We start from the raw sequence: 21982 nt of genomic DNA, 5'->3' as shown, positions 1-21982 counted from the left end.
ACAACATATTTTTCTAGATTAGCTCGAGAGATCTCAAACTTGGGACCTTGTATCAATGCGCATGTGGCATACATAGAGTTTGATAGTCTCCAACCAATATAGTGGGGATGGAGTGCAAGTGGGGTCGATCTAGGGATGTCAACTCAATATGATATGGTGGAGAGCTCATTGGCCTACTCCTTTGACTGATCCTACTATTCCCATTGTTGGAGGGATTGGGAAACATATGAGGTAGAGACAGGGGGCTTAGGGTGATGATGGATGTGGTGACAAAGGAGAGGGGGGATGGAGATGGAGGAGGTGATAGGGGTGGTAGGAGAGGAGGGAGGATTGGACAAGGGAGATTTGGAGGGAGGAGAGGAGGAAAGAGAGGAGGTATTGGTGATGAGGGTGGTGAAGATGATGTTAGAGGACATGCCCTAGTGGTACGACCTAGAGGGGAGGGTGATGAGGGGATGGATGTTGATATTGAGGAGATTAGTGAGTCAAAGGAGGATAATGATTATTCCACTTTTGGGTCATTGAGCACTAAGGATGATGATGATGATGATGATGATGATGATGATGATGATGATGATGAGAAGATGGTAGCTATAGAGGAGGGATTAGTTGGTAGGGCTAGTGATACAGGTGGTGACATGAGCGAGGCAATTGGTGATCATGCCGAGGTAGGTGGGGGTAATGATCAAATGCCAAAGCTATAGGATATTCCTGTGGGTGAGGATGTACTATAGATTCGTGATCCTCATAACATTAGAGGGTATATACAGGCTCCTGAGACTCAGGCTCAAGATTTACAAATAGCATTGTCCACTTCATGTTGTCACTGAGCTTAGGATAGAGCTTCATTTATGTAGGAATGGGAGGCTTGGACATAGGAGAAAGATGTCCTCATTGCTAAGGGATCAAATCAAGATTGAGTAGGACCTTGTCGTTGCAAAGAGAGACTTATATCACTGAGAGAGGGATGATGTTCTGAGGTGGGCTCATTTTTGTGATGATTCTTATTAGTGATATTTTGCAGAAGGCATAGATGCATGAGAGATGGTAGATCACTTATTTGAGGTTGGGTATGAGATAGCTTACTAGTGCAGGCACTATGAGGCCATTGTTTCTAAGGGTCAGAGGGTATCAAGTTATCGGTCAACTAGATCACATAACAGATCACAAAGTTGAGCTATCGATAGTGGTGGCGTTATGGGTCCACCTCCGCCACTTCCAGGTCATCCGTGGGAAAGATCGAGTGGGCAGGCTCGAGATGTTCCTACAAAGGATAGAGGGAGTATAGGTTGATGTTTTGATAGACACTTTATTAAGTCCTCGGTCCTTTAGTGATGTGTTTGGGCCAATTGGTTAATATTCTTCATTGCTTTTCTACACATTATGTTTGATGTTAACTTTGGAGGAAGTGTTAGCATGTGCAATTCATTTAAATCACCTTAGGAAGATATGTTGTGATATATTTTGGTCTTCTTTATCTCTTGGAATGGACCACATTGTATTTTTTTGGTCTATATGGCCAACTTTATGTATATTTTATCTATGGCCAACCTAGTTGAGGGTTTCAATGTATAACCTTGTATAAATGGAAGTGATGATGTGCGAATTGATTTGTGGATTGTTGTGAATTGTATGTGAATGATATGCAAGCATTTTTGAAGAAGCAAAATTGCAAATTTTAGTTTGTGACGAGAGTTGATGATCATATCTTTAGTGCACCAATTTTTTTGAGATAGCAAATGAAGTGAGATGCGTTTACCATGATATCATTTGCTTGATGGTGGTTCAAGGATAGTTTCATGATTAGGAGGTATTGTTTATTTCAATTCATAATTTCCCTATACTTTCCAGAAGATAGTGAGTCCTTTGGCAGCCTGTGCAATATTTATATCTTGCCTTGAGATTATGCATATGAGTAATGCAAGTTCCTTGTATCTTTCCCTAAGGTTGTGTGCCTTAGTTTCACAAGTCCAATTAGGTGCAGTGGGATTTCCTGCCCTTGCGCCTAAAATATTTTACTCATTTATTCATATTGTGAGCATGATTCTCACCATGGTTTTACCAAAAACCACAACCATACCTACCTAATCTACTTGCTCCATTCCCTAGTAAACAACAAAACAATTATAATATTAACCCCTAGACACCATATGACCCCTAACAAGGAAACTTGTTGTAGTATGGGAAGGATCCAAAGCAAGGAGAAATCATAACATATAAGGAAGGTGGTGTCATAAGGGGTCATGTCGTGTATTAGGATGTTAAAAGGGGTCATATGGTGTCCTAAGGGGTCATATAATTATATGATATATGTATGATAAGGTATTAGGCTTCTCTTAGGGTTATTTAAATTAAATGTATAATATAACTAGGCCTACCAAGTTATTATGACATATATAATTATAATAATTAATTAGGAATAAGAATAAAACATAGAGCATTCCATTTCCACATGGCCTACTTTTGTCACTATCGGTTTCGATACGGCGATTTATTATTACCTAGCCTAAGAACATAAATCCTCATTAGATTATATCATTTTAAACTAAAGATATATGTTCTTACTACAACTAATTGTCCTTTAGATAACTAATTATTTTGCAATGGTCCTTCACATAGTTCTAATGCCAGTTGTAAGAAGAACAAAACATAGCACCCTATAACTGAGGAATGATTTTGTGTCTATAGTGTTCTCTATTTTGTTCTTCTTATTGCTATGTGTAATAATTAAATTCCTCTAAAATTATTTTAAAATAAGGATATATGTTCTTACTACAACTAATTGTCCTTTAGACTAGTGGTATTAAGAGGTAACTTGATTAGTGTCTGTCTCCAAAATCATTAGTTAATAACTAAAGGATAATTAGTTGTTGTATAAAGTATGTGAAACTATAGAAGATTCGGTAGTAGTATATTATAATTTTTTCTATTTTTATATGTGAAGCAAGAATAAACCCTCGTTATCCAAATAAGGAGGTTTATCATTTCAGAGTACTCTTACAAAATATTATTCCCTACCTCTCCCTTTATGTTTCATTGCACATATTTCTCACTCCCTCTCTATCTCTCTCACCTCTATGTCTTTGTCCTCTCCAAGTCTCTCCCTCCCTCCCTCTGTACTTCTCTACCCCTCCCTCCTTATCTAAATACACTCATCTCTCTCTCTCTCTCTCTCTCTCTCTCTCTCTCTCTCTCTCTCTCTCTCTCTCTCTCTCTCTCTCTCTCTCTCTCTCCCTCTCTATCATTAAGTAGAGAGTGAAGGAGAGAAAGAGAGGTGAGATATAGACAAATAAATATGGAAGGAGGGATGAAGAGCTATGTAGATACATAGAGTATGGGGGAGTGAGGAAGAGGTAGGTAGATAAAGATAAGTAGAAAGAAAGGGAAAGATAGAGAGGTAGATAAATAGGTAGGGAGGGAGTGTGAGGTAGGTTGAGTCTTCAACGTAAATATGGTGAAAATTCTCGCGTGTTTTGTGCTTTATTGTTTCATGTTTCATAAATGCATAAATAAGCTAATTATGATTTGAAGTTTAAAGGATTATAACTAATTTGTTTTAAGGTTTTAATTGATTCACCCCACATCTTAGTCCTATGGTGTGTTCAACAAAGGAGCCACTTTGATGAGTTTGGCCAACCACCACCACCACTAGTCGATATCTAACCACTACCATGAATAATAGATGGCCTTGCTTCACTTTAAGTAAAATCATCTACACAAGAGAGAGGTATAGCACCGCCAAGAGAAGCCACTCCTATCACTAGAGCAAAGGTGAGGATTCTAGGAACTGGAGGACTGAGAATGCTAAGTAAAAAAGTTCTAATCATGCTTGCAGTTGCAAGGTGGATAATGATTGTGAGAAGTAGAATTGTTTAGTGGAACCTTGGACTCAGTACAAGGAGAATCACACAATGATTAAGAAGCTCTTGGAGATGGGTTTCCTCTAGTGCGACTTTATTTTCTTGAACTTGAATCTAAAGCATAACATTATTACAAATAGAAGCTTTAGTAAAAAAAAAACTAGAAGTATCAATAGAGCTACGAGAAAAAAATAATAACATTCCTATCTTTCCATAAAGAAAAAATAATATCCACCCTAAAAGAATGCTAGATATGGGTATACTTTAAGGGAAGGTGAGGCTAATACACTATAAAAACCATGTGCCAAGAAAAAGGTTCTAGTTGAATGTAGAAAAAAAGTCATGAATCCAACTCCATAAATGTTGAATATTGAAAAAAACTAGAAGAGGTGTCTGAAATACTTTGGTTGGCCGTAGAATAGACAATGAGGGTCCAAAGTACCCATATGATAAAGGTAGGAGCCCATAGGAAATCCCTGGAAAAGAATACACCAAGCAAAGTCCCCAAGTTTAGGCTCAACAACCACCATTGCCAAACAAATAGAGGAGACTACAAATGCCACCGTAAATTCAAAGACATCACCATAGGAAGGTGTGGAGAGAGAGGCAATGATAGCCTAAATGCAACTCATAATTGTAGAAAGAAATGTAGGGAGATCAAGACAAATATTTCCACCAAGGTTTGATTGTGTGAATGCCAATTTTGTGTAGCATTTGTGAGGAAGAGCTGACACAATAGTGTCAAATGTCTATCAATCTAGCCATACAAGTTGGTATTGGACTTTCAAATATTCCCAAGAACAAAGATTCATAGAAGCTCTAAAAATAATAATCTTGGGTGTATAAATACTTTTTTTATGGAACCACAAGGCATGAACCCAAGGAAAATGAGCTAATGGAAGACCTTGATACTTAATAAATGGAGACCACTAGTGGTTGTGTTGGTTAAAAGATAACCAATCTCAAAAGCTATATCCATACCAACAAAGCTAGGGCTTAAGAGCTTCCCAAGCACACTAGATATACTTTTAGCAACAAAATTTTCCTTGATATGGATCATATCTTTCATAACTAGAAGGGTTTAAAAACCAATTTCCTTTCAAGAAGGCCAACTGGATAAAAAACCAAAAGAAATACAATATCAAAGGATAATATTTCAGGCCTCATTGCTAGAAATAGCACACACAATCTATTTAGCACATAGATCCTACCTTGCCTCCAAGTGGAAAGAAGCCCAAGACTGCCAAAGTCATGTAGTAGGCCAAAAGAATTCCTAGACGATTTGGTGAAAGCCCTTGTGGTGTTTAGAAGAGGCCCACAAAAATTAATGAAGAAGATTTTTTAGCTTCATGTAAGAGGCTTTAAAAGGGGCCTAAGAGGAACAATAACACACATGAGTGGCCATTAGAAATTTAGAGAAAACCTAAAATTTACTAGCCAATGAAAGTGGCTTGGTAATCCAATAAGAAAACTTTTTCTCCATTTTGGCAACCACATTCCAAATGTCCACAAGATTAGCCTCAAAGGAAAAGGGAATTCCCAAAAAACAAATAATTTTCCCATGGCCAATCAACTTCAAGCCAGAGATAGGAAGCCATGGAGGCGTGGAAAGGAAGGATTGAGGATAAAATTGAGTTTTATGCCACTGGATACTAGAATCAGACTAGACAAAAAGTGTTGAGGCATTGAAGGGCCTTTTTGATATTCTACTCCTCTTCAATGAGTGACAAAAGAGTCATCCACAAAATTCTCATTAACCAACTAGTTAGATGACTCAAAAAGTGAAATTTCTCTAACCTTTCCCAAGGTAATAGAGTTTCCAAATCCTTTAGCAACAAGAAGATACACAGATGGAGAAAGAGGACAACCTTGGTGGATAGGATGATGAAGCCCAAAATATTGAGATTGGCAACCATTAATGGTGATGCAAGTAGAGGCATCCCCAAAGAACATTTTCACTAATTAAATAAAGTGAGGGCCAAACCTAAGAACACCCACCATATCTAGAATTAAGGGCCATTCGGTGTTGTCATAAGGCTTGTTAAAGTCAATTTTTAGAAACAAGACTTGTTGCTTTGAATTTCCCCCCCATTACATGCCTTTCCAAATTGAAATTTTATTATCTAGAATGAATGTAGACTTAATGAAACTACTTTATTAAGATGAATAATTTGGGGAATTAGATGAAGGATCTTCAAAGATAAATCCTTGGCAATAATCTTGTATGAAACATTGATTAGCATAATCATCTGCCACTTAAAAATGTCTTTCAAATCTCTTAGTTTACCCGTATGAATTTGATGTTGCATTTTATTAATCAATTTAACTAAGGACTAGTTATGAAAAGCTTCAACACATACCTTATGAATATTAGAACCCACACAAGGCCATAAGGCTTTGTAGAATTCATAGAGAGAACTATCATAAGCAAGAGCTTTTTTCATTTTTCATAGAATATAAATCCTCCTTTAGGTCCTCAATTGAGAGCATTTTCTTGTAGAAGGCATGCTGGCCTTAGAAATATGACGTGGGATAACACAGAGGCAATCATAAAGAGCTTTATCTCACTTAGTTGAAGCATCTTGAGTAGTGACTAATTTATCATAACAATGGATAAATGATTGAAGAATGTTTGATAGCTTAGAGAGCACCATTTAACCTTATTTTTTTTATGCCTGGTGAAGAGGATAAGCATGAAAAGATAAAAAAATTACTTAGAGGCTTGGTCACCCACTTTGAACTAGTGCAATTTGGCCTTGATCTAAACCCCTTTGGTAGCATAGTTGTCAACAATTTTATTTTGATGACAAATTTGAGCCTCTTAGAATTGAAAACTTGGGTAGTGAGGTTTGGTGGAAAGAAATTTTGTGGCATGAAAGAGATCTCAGGTAGTAGCCTCATAAGATCACTCTCAAAACAACATGTTGGTGGTCAAAAATGCAAAGGAAGTGGAATATGCATTGAATAGAATAGTTACACCAAAAATCCACCTATACTATTGAGCATGATGATACTCAAGGTTCTAAACCTTATAAATGGGTAAGTGCACAAAGATGGTGGTAAAAAAGGGGAGTATAAGTGGACACTTTTTTTTTTCTTTTCTGAAATCAGGTGAACCTGAACTTGGAGGTAAAATTTGAAAGTCATCCACTCAAGATATTAAGATAATAAAAGAACAAATATTGTAGTACTCTGAATCTAGTTTCCAAACTACTAAACTTTTTCAAAATTGGATAAGATTAAGGGGGTCAAATCCTTCGCTCATGAAAAACAAACCCTAATTTTTTCTGAAAAACATAACATATAGTCTGACGTGTGCATCAAAGAAGTCATAGTTATATTTAGTATTTTGACAAATCCTTTGGCAGAAAGATAGTTAAGAGGTAGCACTAGAAGATGTGTATTTTTTTGTAATTTTTTGTTTAGTATTTGTTTTTTTTTATGATTTTTCCAATCGAGCACATCCTGAAAATTAGGTACCTGGTCGTGCGCGAAGCATAAGTTGAACTAAACAAATACAAAATACAATTTTTAAAACTTTTTTGTAAATAATCAAGTGAACTACAATAATATATAAAGTTTTTTAAATTTAGATAAGTATATCAAAAGTTATTAAAAAAATGGTGCACCTATGTTTGTGAGAACCATGGAGACACTGGTAAAAGAAATTCAATAATTATATGTTATTGTTGTTGAAATTTTTTAAAAAATTATATGGTAAGAAAGCTCAAAAGATGGGTGAAAATATGATGGAAATTTTAGAAATACCCACTTGATGAAGTCTAAACCTGATGATGACAAAGTCGAGAAAACAAGTTGATAAAATAAAACACGTCAAAAAGGAGGGAAATGGAGGGAAATCAAACTTCCAAACCGTAGCTTTATCATCCAGGCCTATTTCCAAGACTAAACAGTCAAAAGTGCGTATGGGGTACCTATGGTATAAAAAAGCATGTATAGGGTAATTATGGTGTAAAAAGCGCGTACACTCTATCTTAACTAAAAACAGTGCATACGTGCTATTTTTACTATAAAAAGTGCATATGCGCTACGTTTGTTTAAATTTGGGGATTGTGTATAATATGATATTGTATAGAAAATATATGTATATACATATAATATATAATATATTAAGCATATATATACACACATATAAGTGTATTGTCTCCCCCTCTCAAGCGCGTACAAAAAAATAGGACACCATATGACCCTTAGAACATAATACGACCCCTAACAATATCTAAGGGGTCATAGGGTGTCCTAAGGGGTCATAGGAACAAAATAGGAGAGAGAGAGAGAGAGAGAGAGAGAGAGAGAGAGAGAGAGAGAGAGAGAGAGAGAGAGAGAGAGAGAGAGAGAGAGAGAGAGAGAGAGAGAGAGAGAGAGAAATAGGACACCATACGACCCATAATGATGCCATATGGAGTCCTAAGGGGTCAAAATAGTGTCCTAAGGGGTCGTAGGAGACCATATGACCCCTTAGCATACCATATGGTGTTGTTATGGGTTGTATGGTGTCCTAAGGGGTCATATGGTCTCCTACAACCCCTTAGAACACCATTTCACCCCTTAGGAATCCATATGATGTTGTTATGGTCGTATGGTGTCCTAAGAGGTCATATAGTGTTCTATGACCCCTTAGGACACAATTTGGTGTCATTATGGGTCGTATGGTGTGCTAAGGGGTCATATGCTAATGATAAAGGGAGAGAGGGAGGGGAGGAGAGAGGGAGAGAATGAGAGAGATACAATTGAGAGAAGGGGAGAGTGAGATAAAGAGATAGAGGATGAGAGGGAGAGACTTTAGAGAGAGAGAGAGAGAGAGAGTTAAGTGAAAAATAGAGACTTAATTCTCTCCCCTTCTCTCTTGCTCCATACCCCTTGTTCTCTTCCTCCATACCCCTTCTTCTCTCCCTCTCTCCCTCCCCCCTCCTTATCTCTCCCTCCCCCCTTCTCTTCCCCCCTTCCCCCTCTCTCTCTCTCTCTCTCTCTTTGAGTCCCCTTCTTCGTGTCGCTCTCTATCTCTCCCTCTCTCTCTCTCTCATTTATCTCTTGTCTCTCCCTCTCAGTCTCTATCTATCTATCTCACTCTCCTCCTCTCTTAGGTGTATCTCTCTCCCATTCCATCCCTCTCCTCCCCCTCTCTCCATCTTCTCCACACCCCTTCTTCTGTCCATCCCTCCCTCCCCCCTCCTTATCTCTCCCTCCCCCTTCTCTCTCTCTCTCTCTCTCTCTCTCTCTCTCTCTCCCCTTCTCCCTTCCTCCACACCCCTTCTTCTCTCCCTCTCTCCCTCTCAGTCTCTATCTATCTATCTCACTCTCCTCCTCTCTTAGGTGTATCTCTCTCCCATTCTATCCCTCTCCTCCCCCTCTCTCCCTCTCCTCCATATCCCTTCTTGTCTCCATCCCTCCCCCCTCCCCCCTCCGCCTCTCTCTCTCTCTCTCTCTCTACCTTTCTCTCCCTCTCTCCCCTTCTCCCTTTGTCCATACCCCTTCTTCTCTCCCCCCTCCCCCCTCCCTCTCTCTCTCTCTCTCTCTCTCTCTCTCTCTCCCTTTTCCTTCACATTTTCTTTAATACAAATAGCATGTATGGGGTACTGAGCCTATTAGTTCGCTACCCTTCCATAACATTTTTAAGGTGTAGGAGCATGTCCATGCTACTTATTACTTGTAGTAGTATTTGCTGACAAAAATGAGAGTGATAGTATTAGTATTTGAAGATTTGATGACCTTGTATGATGATGACCCAAGATTTTGAAGAACCTTGGAAAGCATGTAGAGAATCGATTATGGTAGATAGAAGCAAGTGGCTGGATTACTTCATTCAGGATGGGATGTCATTCAAAGGAGTTCAGTTGTGCGTACCTAAGAGTTATATGATGGAGAATATGATAAAGGAGAAACACAATGGAGGTTTAGCTGGACATTTTGGTATTGACAAAAAAATAGCATTGGTGAGTGAGCAATACTTTTGGCCTTAGATTCATAAGGATGTTAAGAGATATGTGCAGAGTTGTAGAGTTTATCAAGTTGCAAAGGGTAGTAGTTAGAATGTGATATTGTATAAACCTTTGACAGTACCGGTAAGACCTTGGGAGGATATAAGCATGGATTTTGTACTTGGATTTCCTAAAACACTGAGAGGGAATGATTTTACATTTGTGGTAGTGGATAGATTCTCGAAGATGGCTCATTTCATACCTTGCAAGAAGACATCAGATGCATTACATGTAGCAAACCTATTTTTCAAGGAAGTGGTGAGATTGCATGGATTACCTAAGAGCATTGTTTCAGATAGAGACACTAAGTTTGTTGGCTATTTTTGGAGAACACTTTGGAAGAAGATGAAGGAAGATTTGAAGTTTAGCTTCACTTTTCATCCACAGACTGATGGATAGACGGAAGTAGTTAACCAGAGTTTGGGAAATTTGTTGAGATGTTTAGGGGGAGATAAAATCGGAAGTTGGGATTTGATCCTTGCACAAGTAGAGTTTGTCTACAACAATTCAGTGACTAGGAGTACCAAAAGAACACCTTTTGAGATTGTTATCGAAGTGCATCCTAGAGGTGTATCAGAATTGAGAGACATTAGCAGTGATGACTGGAGAAGTTCAAAAGTAGAAGACTTTGTAGATCACATAGAAGCCTTGGATATTCAGGTCAAGCAACATTTGGAAGACATGAACAACAAGTATAAGGAGAAGGAAGATGGGAAGAGGAGACCTAAGGAATTTGAAGTTGGCAATGAAGTGATTGTATATCTAAGAAAAGAGAGATTCCTGGTTGGAACTTATAACAAATTGCAGATGAATAAATTTGGACCTTGCAGGATTTTGAGGAAGTTCAGTTTTGGAAATGCATATGAAGTGGAGTTACCGGATAGTTTGAGTATTTCACTCATGTTTAACATTGTAGATCTTCATGAGTATCATGAAACATAATTCAACAAGGACAATATTATAGACTTAGAGAAACAGTTGCCCCAGAAGGAATCATATCAGATTGCAAAAATTTTAGATAGTAGGATTGGGCGTAGTACCCAAAGCAGTCAATATAAGGAGTATCTTGTGAAGTGGAAGGACATACCAGTTGAAGAATCATCTTGGATTTCTCAAGAAGAGGTAGGCTGGCTTGGTTTTCCTCTGACCCCAGCAAAGTGAGAGGCTCACTTTTTCAATAACCCCGGATGTCTGATGCAGGAGCATCCTGAGATCATAGCAATCTTGCATCAACCAAAAAAACATTTTGCTTTCTGTTTTGCTCTTTGTTTTTTAGTTTCAGATTATCTTTCTGTGTGTCTTATTTTTGGCTCACTGGATTCCATGGAGTTGGATTCTACTTGAAGACTTGATCATCTTTCTTATTTCTAGACTGCATTGCATTTGTATCATTTTCTGGCAAGATATCGCTATCGGTTTCCTTGATAGTTTCCTGTTACCGGTTGACAGTTCTTGTTATTGGTTGCCTGGACTTAGTTTAGTGATCTACCGGAACCCCTTTCAAAGCTTGCAGAGCCTTGGGCATTGATTGTGATGTTCCTTGGCATGGGGCTGATCTTTTCCCCTGATCTACGTTCCATCCTTTAGATTTTATAGAGGAATCTCTTGGCATAGGCCGACCTTGTTTTACACGTTAGGTCTTCTTCTTCGAGTTTTGAACCCTTTTGGGGCCGACTGGATCTTTTAGATCATATATAATTGTGATTGCGCATTAGAATGCAATCAATCAAAGAATCAAGTAGCGAGATTGTGCTTAAAAGATAGATCTTAAGATTGAAGGTCCTGGTTGTGACCTATTTTGTATGTTCTACCAGGCCTATGAGCTAGTTATTCTGTAACCCGGTTGCTACCGGTTGGTTGTAATCAAATTTCATGAAATAAAACAATCTGTTCTGCATTGCCTCCATCATATCTTTGTGTTTTCATTATGTTACTCTTGTTGACCGGTTTGGATTGACCTCTCTGAGGTCCCTCCTCGCCGGTGACTGCTTTAGGTAGGGTCATAAAGACCCAATTTATTATACATGTAGAACAATGCCTCTCATTTTGCATCTGTTGAATGAAAAGGAAAGGATTGTTTTTTATCAAACTATATAAGAACCACATTGAAATCCCCACACAAAATTCCAGTGGTGGGATGCATTAAATCCACAATCTATCACCAGAGGGAAAATATTTCAATAGCATTATTAAGAGCATAATTACTAATGATCCTAAAAGAATGATTATCAATGGACATGAGGATCTAAATAAGTTGTTGAGTAGGATGTGAACCATAATCAATCATGTAAGAATACCACCATGGTGCAAGAAGAGTAACAACCCCTCCATAGCCAACCCCATGTTTGGTGGTGAAAACCATGCCAATAAGATAAATAACTTGACATGATGCAAAAAGGGTGAAATGAGAAATTTTAATTTCCTAAAGACATAACACATTAATACTAGGACAATTTTGTTGAGTATCCCACAATGTATACTTCCTAGTGATGTTAGTGAGACCTCAGACATTCCATGAGAAGAAATTAATTATTGAAAGTTGTGCATACCATCCTCATCCTTAAGAAAGGAGAAACAATTCTACTAGAGGTCTAAAGCCTTTTAAAAACTAGGCAACCCATTCCTTCATTTTTGAAGGACAATCTTGCCCTCCTCAATGCATCTAGAAGAGGTGCGAGAGTGGTGGGAGATATACGTTTGAGTAGTAATCACTGAAGTTGACGAAGGAGTTTGCACAATAGCTGGATGAATAGAAGCCTCAAGAGCTACAAAATTAATATTATCTTTCCCTTTCTCAAAAGAGTGGGAAACTTGGGTAGTGGCTATATAACAATAGGTTCGTGGGGTTTGTTTTGCATACTTCTAGATGAGGCTAACTTCTTGTTGCAAATTATCGTCATCCATTTCTCTTTTGATTTAGAAACTTCTATAGCACATAAAGGGTATGGAACCCTGGGAAGGGTTTTAGCCCTTGAAAATTAGTGAAAAATCCTTAATTTTGTGCTTGAAAGACTAACAACAAAAGCACATTTTTGGTATATTGAGATAGAGCACATGCTAGGTGTGACAAAGACCTCCAATCTGAATGCCAATCCTATCCTTGATGTCACTAGATAAATCCACTTCAGCGTAGACCCATTTTTAGGGTTGATCATGATAAAAAGGTTTTGGTTCAACACAAATGACTTTCCCAAGGGAAGAAGCAATAGTAGAAAGAAAATGTTAGCATGGTAACAAAATGCCCAAAAACTCTAGATCTAGACAAGAACATAGAGTTACTTGCCATCAGAGACAAAAACATCTTGAGAACAAGGCTGAAACACAAGTAAAGATGACCTAACATATCATGAGCCATTCTAAAAAATAGCCTAACCATGTTTGACCTAAGCAAAATAGAAAAGGAAAGTCTTTGGTAAGGTTTTAGACATCATCAAGATGAATGCCATGAGGGGTCCATGCCTTTGTGACTCAATCTTTGAGCATGCTTTCAATGGGAATCTCATGACAAAATATCCTATAGTGTGTGCTACTCTAACCATTGACATGAATCAAATTCTAAAATGGGTAAAATCACATTCGTGGGGTTATCAAAAGGCATACCTCATGGAAAACTTTTTGGTGCAAATTCCTACAGATGCTTGTTTGGAGGAGCCATTAATAATAGATGCAAAAATATCAACACCAACATTAACTATTGAGTTGAAGCTAATTGAGGGTAAATAAAATATTTAAAACCCTAGTAGATCCCGTTTCCCCTTAATTCCACTTCCACTATCATATGTGAAAATTTGAAAAAAAAACAAACTATTAAATAATATATTTTTAAATATAAAGTAATATTTTTAAGCTCTTACATATAATAAAAGATTATTATAATTTAAATCTTTATATTTATTATGAAGTTTTTAAAATTTTTAACTACTAAAATACGAAAAAAAACCAACAAAAATAAATAAATAATTATAATTAGATTTACTTTTTTGGTCAACAAGACTGCTTGTAAACGGATTGATTTTCAAACCCTTCTTATCATGAAAGATGGTGTTGGCATTGAAGGCACTTCTGGTGCCTAAAGCATATGACGTGCCTAGGAAGCCATTAGGTTGTGGCTTAGATGGAATGGTTTTGGTTTTTGTGATGGTATTTCTTTCAACCAACATAATCTTTGGTGGTTGCCCCTCATTCAAATTCAAGGTCTTCTCCTGGATAAAGTCATTAGGGTGAGAGCTTTACGCTTTCACAAGCATGGCATTTGTAGTCCCAAACATCTCTTTTCCAGAGCTTCCATGAGCATTCACTCTTGGGAAGATTTACGAATGCAGTATCAGCTCATTCGGCCAGATCGACAGACATTTGATAGTGTCTTATTGGCTCTATCTGTGGAGATGCTTCACAAGTTGGGCATCCACTTTGTGAGGTCATGGTGGAAAGATTGGTTGTGGCACCCTCAGACATTGTTTTCCTGATACAAACCCTCTTTGGGTTGCATATGGCTCTCTCTACATCTTTCTATGGTGCTAACTTTGAACATGCGGTGGCACTTGCAATTGACTACTACCACTTGGCGACATAGATTTATTGGCATCTGATCTGCCATTGTGGAGCCAAAAATTGCCCACTTTGCCTAGTGTATTCTTTTCCAAGGCTTTCCTATTGGCTCTCACTTGCGGCACATGGGGGTTTTGGATCCCCACTACCCTTTTTGTGGGCAACCCAAGTCTTTTATGCATCTTTTTTGGTATTGTTGTTAGACTTAGACTTTTTGGAGATGGATTCATGATTTCTTCAAATCTTTCAGGCTTGATCCTTTCTCTTTGCACTTGGCCTTGCTCGGGGACCCTCCTGGCTTCTCTCATTCCTTCACCCAGATATGGCATCCTTTAAGGAATAAAATTATCTTTGCCTTATGGAAAGATAAAAATACTATTTTATTTTTTCATAGTTGTATTCATACACAGGTTTCGTTTTATGCTAAAGCTTGAATATGTAATAATGTTATGTTATAGATCTAGGTGCAAGCCAACAAGGTCACCCTTGAGGTGGCCCACCTTCATGAGCTTCTAGAGAATTGGGGAAACACCCCTTGTATGGTTGCCATATTGCCTCCTGATCATCCCCCTTTAAGGGGTCAATCACCACCTCGTGAGCCACGTTGCGACTGTAGTTCTTCTTCCTTCCGCTCTCAGACCCCATGGTCTCAAGCCTACCGCTAGTCTAGTAGCCAAGATTTTACCATCGACATTCCTCTTCACCTGCTCTCGATGAATGGGGTTCTGGAGGTTTTGTACCTCCCACTATTGGTGGTAGTGGGTGGCTCACTAGAGATGATAGTACTTGGCCCAGTATGTCCAAGGCTCTTCCTTGCCTAGCTTTGGCCATTTCCCTCGCACCTCAAGAGGAGAATGCTGAGGAGGTTGTTGCTGCTGATGAGGGTTGGACCCTCCCAGATGATATCTTAGACCCCACTGACGTATGGGGTCCTAAAGATGATAAAGATCCACCTCCACCTCCCATTGAGATTGCTTTAGGTACCTAGTGGCCGTTATTATGTAATTTTTTGTAATGTTTTTGGGCACTACTCGCGTTTGCTGGATTTTCTGCATTCTGCCCATTTGAACTCTGATGGGTGATCTCGTATCCCCCTACTTTTTTTTGTGAATAGTGTATCATATTTCTTAATTAATAGAATTTGAACTACCTATTCATCAAAAAAATTTACTTTTCAATTTATAGACAATCTTTTTATTTCACTCTCTCGTCACTCACCCCATTTGTATTTGTTTGTATTTTTTAAATTGAGGTAAAAAAGCCATGAGACATATAAATATTTAATAAGGAAGAGCTTGGAAATTCTTATCATATTGTTAATGTAAAATTCACCATTCCTTACCACCCTTTTTGTTTTCCCTTGGTTATCACCCTCTTTGTTAAATGCACGCAAGCGAATACATTTGCTAAGGAAAATGTATGATAAGGATATTCCTCTGGCTAACACCCTCTTTGTTGGATGCATGTAAGTGAGTACATTTCAATAGAAATGATTTATTTTTTTCCCTTTTATTTTGCTTTAAATAGCCATTATGTTTGTTTGGATGAAAAATAAAATATATTCACGTTTCTCATTATTTGAATGAAAACTAAATTATAGCCACAATGTTTAAATTAAAGAGATTGATGAAAATAAAAGATCAAGGTCATTTGATTTTGATCATATGTATATATTTTAAGTTTTTAAGTCATTTGATTTTTAATTTATTTTTTCTAACAACAAAGAAGTCAGAAATTGACAAGGTGCAAAAACATATCTCAATGAGCTTTCTAGAAAATAAATAAAAAATAAAAACAAAAACAAAAAACAAACCAGAAAAAAGACAACTAACAACTACCCGGGGGCTAAATTTGAAAATATCTTGTTCTAGATCCTAGAACTTCTTCAGGAAGTTCATTTGAGAAACCTAAATGTATGGAAAAGAGAATGGAATTTTTTTTGGAAAACCAGGATTATGAAGGGTGATCTAAGTATATCTTGAGGAAGAGAAAAAATACACCAATTTTGCTGAGGGTAACACTCAAATGTGTTTGAAGAAATGAGCAATTGGTATTGATAAGAAACTTTCAAATATCAAATAGCATAATAAACATCGATGATCAGGGTTGAAAACTATAGTCTATACCTACATTCATGGAGAATAAAGTATTATGTGATCTCTAATCAAAACACAACTAGAATTAAAATAGACTTTACAAATTCATAAGCTAAACAAAGATGCCACCATTTCAAGCGCACAACTTTTCAATTACTTTTTCTCAAAGAAGGAATTAGTGTTTAGAAAACATAGCTTACCTATACTTGATTCTTGAGTTAATGCAATGTTTTAAGACGCTAATGTGGATAGTTTTAGATTTTCTTCCACTAGTTAGCAGGAGTAAATTCCCCTATGCTATTTATGTTTAGATATCTTTTGACAAGAGAATAATTGATACATAAATGTTGGAAACTAATTTCTCCCACCATCTTTTTTCACCATCCACAACCTTATCTAGTTAACGTTATCTTCCACAACCTTATCTAGTTAATTTTATCTTTTTGATAACAGACCATTCTGATGCTTATCTGATATTTATTTGTCTTATCCATATCAACCACCATTGAGCTATTGACTATAAATAAACAAGTCTAGTAAATCTTTACTCATCCCAGAACATAGATATCTGGAGATCTTTATAGAATGTGAAATGAGAATATTAGTATATTTATATTTAAAAAATATATGTAAAATATGTTGAGAGATATCTTATAATAAAAGAGAATCATCTGTTTTTTAAAATACTAAACATCTAGAATACAAATCTATTAAAATCCTGCATGCAAAAAGCTGCGAATCTAGCTGGAGACAAGTGGCTAGGGTTCTATTTTATTTAGAGTAATAAAATAACACCTCCACAAAAGCTGAAACATGGTATATTTCATGCATTTACATGTCATTTAAATGTCAAATTGTTCAAAAATAGATTATTGTTTATGGACATTTTGATGTTATTGTAGATACCTCTCAGCATAACAAGGTAGATAACTCTTATTGTAAAAACTCTGCAGAGTTCTATATCTGCATAGATGTACTCTCATTTTAATCGATGAGATTATTCAATTAATTTATTATGTTGTAGCATATATTGTAGATACCTCTCAGCATAACAAGATAGATAACTCTTAGTAGATAACTCTTATTGTAAGAACTCTGCAGAGTTCATATATTTGCATAGATGTATTACCATTTTAATCAATGAGATTAGTCAATTAGTTTATTATGTTGTAGCATATATTGGTTTGTGAAAATACAGTTTATGCTCTATGTTTTATGTTTAGAATCTTGTGATTGATCCATCCATCCACCTCCAACAAAGTGGTATCAGAGCCAATGGTAGATGATCCTAGAAAGTTAGAAGAATATGGAGAAGTGTTATGCCCGTGCCAATAGTGTTTAAAGCTGTGTTGAAGCTAGATAATTGCTGTTGTTTTCTATAGTCGAATCCTAGTTAGAAGGGATTGCTGAGCGGTACAAAGAAAGAAGAGGATGCGCAGAAAGATTGCTAGAAAGGTGATTGCAGCTGTAGCTGTTAAGGAGATCTTGAAGTCTCCCCTGTCCTTCCATTGTCAAAGAGTTTGTAGAAAATTTTAGCCGCTGTCAGAGCTGCCAAAGGAGGAGAGGAGATATAGTGTTTTGTATCTGGTGTGTAAAGAAAGAGCAGATAGTTGCAAGCTGACAGAAGGACAGGAAGTTGATAAAAAGAAGTGTTTAAGAGCTCCTGTAAATTAGCAAAAAATTACAGCACTCTTCACAAACAACCGAAGAAAAGTCAAGATGAAGCCATAGCTTCCAAAGATCGCAGCCTTGTATTAGGAAAAACAGCACACCAGAGATCTGTAAGGTAAGTGATCATGTTTTGGTATGTTTGCAATTGTCCACGAAGATCAAAATTGTTGTTAGGAAACTACCCGTAAGTGAAATAAGGTACATAACGTCCGAACAATTATAAGAAAGTGGTGCTCAATTTGAAAAAAGATGCCAGACAGTATAATTTTTTTGTGTCGAGATAGATATAAGGAGACTGTAGTCCCCACATCAAAGAAGCCACAACATAAATAAAAATTGTTGTAGAAAGCAAAGAATAAAGCCGCAGATAGAGTATTAAAGATGCAAAGATTCTGCAAAACAGATTTAGAATGAAAAATGAAATTGTTTCTGTTTGAAATAAGGGACACAGAGGCATAGGAAGTAACTCCAGTCAGCCACTAGCTGAAGACCATATTAAGTAGGGAGTTAAATGAGCTCGTAGTTGAATTGTGAGAAATTTGACGCCGTCAAGGCACCGTGTGCAGTAGAAACTGCTATCATCAAAGTTGGTTATATAAAATGGTAAGTTAAAATCGTAGAGTTTTGTTGTTGCTTTGAATATAGAATTTATTGCTGGTAATAGTAAAGACAAATGTGTCAAGCCACTAAGTGGTCAGAAAAGATAAACAAATAAGATTGTTTTATATAAAGAGGAAATCGTAGCCAAAGAAAAGCGGCACAAGAAATCGATAGAAGGAAGAACTAGCCACTGGGAAAAGAGAAAGGGTTGTCTTAAAAGAAAATCATTGTGTAGTAAGATGTCTACATGAGAAAGTGAAGTTGTACGAAGTTCTAAATTCAAAGTTTTAAAGATTTAAAAATGAATGATTTGAGAGTGTCACAACAGTTGCAAGAAGTAAAAAAGAAAAAGCATCATCAAATCAAAGAGATGGTTTGAATCTATCAAGCAAGAAAATAACTTGAATAAGTCTGAAGACTTAAAAAAGAAAAGAAGATAACAGTTGACGAATGCTGAAGCATATATGATCGAAATTAGGGGAAGTATTGGAAACTAATTTCTCCCACCGTCTCAAGCTGCCGATTTACTCTGACCGTCTTTTTCACCAGCCACAACCTTATCTAGTTAACCTTATCTTTTTGATAACCGACCATTCTGATGCTTATTTGATATTTATTTCCTTCTTATCCATATTAACCTCCATTGAGCTATTGCCTATAAATAACAAGCCTAGTAAATCTTTACTCATGCCAGATCATAGATATCTAGAGATCATTATAGAATATGTGTCTAATGAGAATACAATGCAGAAAATCTTATTGTAAGAACTCTGCAGAGTTCTATATCTCCATAGATTCATTTGTATTTGAATCAATGAGATTAGTTTATTATGCTGTAGCATATGTTGGTCTGTGAAAATACAGTTTATACTCTGTGTTTTATGTTTAGATCTTGTGATTGATCCATCCATCCACCTCCAGCAATAAATTAGAGGAACGAAATATAGTTTTTGGTTTTTTTTTTTGGGTCGGAGTGGACATACCTTTGTTATTTTTCTTGACATATATAGGAAAATTTTATACTAATGTTACTCTGTATTTTTGTGAATGAGGAGCATGAAATAATGCAAGTCTTGGTATCAGCAATGGATTGATGTTAGTGACGGCCAGATGCTAGGCCTTCAATGAAACAAGTACGTGATTGACTAGTCAAGATGAAGCCAAAAGAAAAAGAATAGGCAGAGGGGAAGCAGAAAACAAAAGGAAGCAATTTGAATTATGAGTTACTTATTCACATTGTTTTTCCACACATTTCATCATGAATGGTGAAACCAAATTATTTCCAACGTAGCTCAAGAGTGTTTTAAATGGATAAGTTAAAATGTAAAACTAATTTGTTTTCCCTCGTTAGATTACAGATGTTCAACCTGAGTTGATTACCTATTACTTTATGAATAAGACTCGTAATTTCTACCGCTTGGGGAAAAATTGTATTATCCTTGAGACACCAAACTAACAACCTTCAAGTTACTATTGAAGATTCACATGCACATTTCCAATTATGGTAGGGAGTTTTCTTTATTATGTTTAAAGACATAAGCATCTTTTCTCAAAATCCTGTTTGAGTTGTCTATAATTTATAGGCTCCATAAACAAATTTGTTCACATCCATCTATAGTTATGTTATATTGGTAGTTGTAGTATGACTATCCAGTTCTTTTGTAAACTGACCAAGAAGTTGTTATGGATCTTATGATTCCCAATTAGAAATAATATACATTAGTGGTCATCTTGAACAGAATTTATATTAGTTGTTCTTATTAATTATTATTATTGATATTTTATATGTTTTATTAAATGTTAAAAAATCTAGAAATTTTGGCTTGAGCATTTAAGGTAGATCGTTGCAAAAATAAAATAGATTTATTACTATTATTACTGACGAAATAGTTGGCTATTTATCTATTTTAGATTATTAGTTGATTAATCATTTTCCCTCTTATGGTTTGTTCTACAAAGAAATTATCATAATTTTCAACAAAATTCAATTTAAATTGGATCTAGTTAGAAGGAAACCTAGAAATAAGTAAAAAGTGTGAGCTTCACTATAAAAAAATTATTCTATATATGTCATATAGGATGAACTTAAATGATCAGTTATTGAAACTCAATTAATCCACCACTTGTCAAATTACGATGACTATAAAATATGCCTTAAATATTCTAGTTTCATTTCACCTATTCCAAAAAAGAGCATTTCAATTTAACCATTTGAGGAAACATCTTGTTGAAATTAGATCTAATTGGAGTGAAACTAGAAATAAACATAAATATTGAGCTTCACAATAAAAAAATATTCTATTAAATATCATGTTTGCCCTCCATACCATCTTTGCCCAAATAATTGTCCTGTCGACATGTCATGTTAACAGGCACAACAAGATTGATTTTAATTAATTTTTTTCAAAATAATTGTAGTTGACAATAAAATTAACTATACTATTGCTTGTCAAATTGTGGTGCAAAAGAACAAAATTGTGATTGTAATGTGTGTTGTAAACACTGAGCTCTCCAAGATTACAAGATTCATAACAACTTTTAATCTATAAAACATCTAACATTCATAAGAGAACCTCAAATTCAAAGCCTCATGATACACGTGAAATAACATAATTGAGTAAAATATGATAGCCATAATCTACATTTTTCCAACTAATATAGAATATGCATGACATGCAAGTAATAAAAAATTACAACAAGAAGATTTGAACCTTCCTATACTCTTATGCATGCTTTAAGTATCAACAAGTAAGGATGCAGGGCATCAAAATTTAGAAAATTTGCAAGCCACCAAACCTATTTCATAGCAATGCAAGCCATACCTTTACTCCCATACCACCCACCTTATTAAACCCTAAGTGATGAATAAAAAGGATGCTTTAATAGTAGTAGCAATGCAAATAATGGCATGTACAAGTAGCATTTGGGTATCTAATTATGTTAAGAAATAAGTCTTGTCTTAACATGAATTAATAACATTTCAACTCTAGAGGTTAGTTATGAAAATAACATATATGAATTAAAACCCAAACCTAAATACTTTAGAGCCAAAAATCATAAAATATAAAGGATGTATAAAGAAGAATAAATAGAAGGCAAAACAAAATTGTAGGAAAGGTTGGAGTATTTGCTTACAATGGAAGTGCACAAGTCCAATGTTGATAAATTGATAGATCAACCACTATAGATCTCCCTGTCTTTATTAATT

At 36.1% G+C, this 21982-nt stretch overlaps 1 protein-coding gene across 1 annotated transcript in view; it reads left to right on the top strand.

The window, feature by feature from the left end:
- Window positions 1-584: 584 nt before the first annotated feature.
- LOC131874015 (laccase-12-like) overlaps window positions 585-21982 on the top strand; it is a 90320-nt gene continuing 68922 nt past the window's right edge. The window contains exon 1 of the mRNA XM_059217220.1: window positions 585-668. Coding sequence (XP_059073203.1) covers window positions 585-668 — 84 coding nt within the window. The remainder of the gene's footprint in view (window positions 669-21982) is intronic.

Source organism: Cryptomeria japonica, chromosome 3, assembly GCF_030272615.1.
Source record: "Cryptomeria japonica chromosome 3, Sugi_1.0, whole genome shotgun sequence".
In the NCBI taxonomy this organism is placed as follows: domain Eukaryota; kingdom Viridiplantae; phylum Streptophyta; class Pinopsida; order Cupressales; family Cupressaceae; genus Cryptomeria; species Cryptomeria japonica.
The sequence above is the reverse complement of the archived record's forward strand: the minus strand, read 5'-3'. Positions and strand labels throughout refer to the sequence as shown.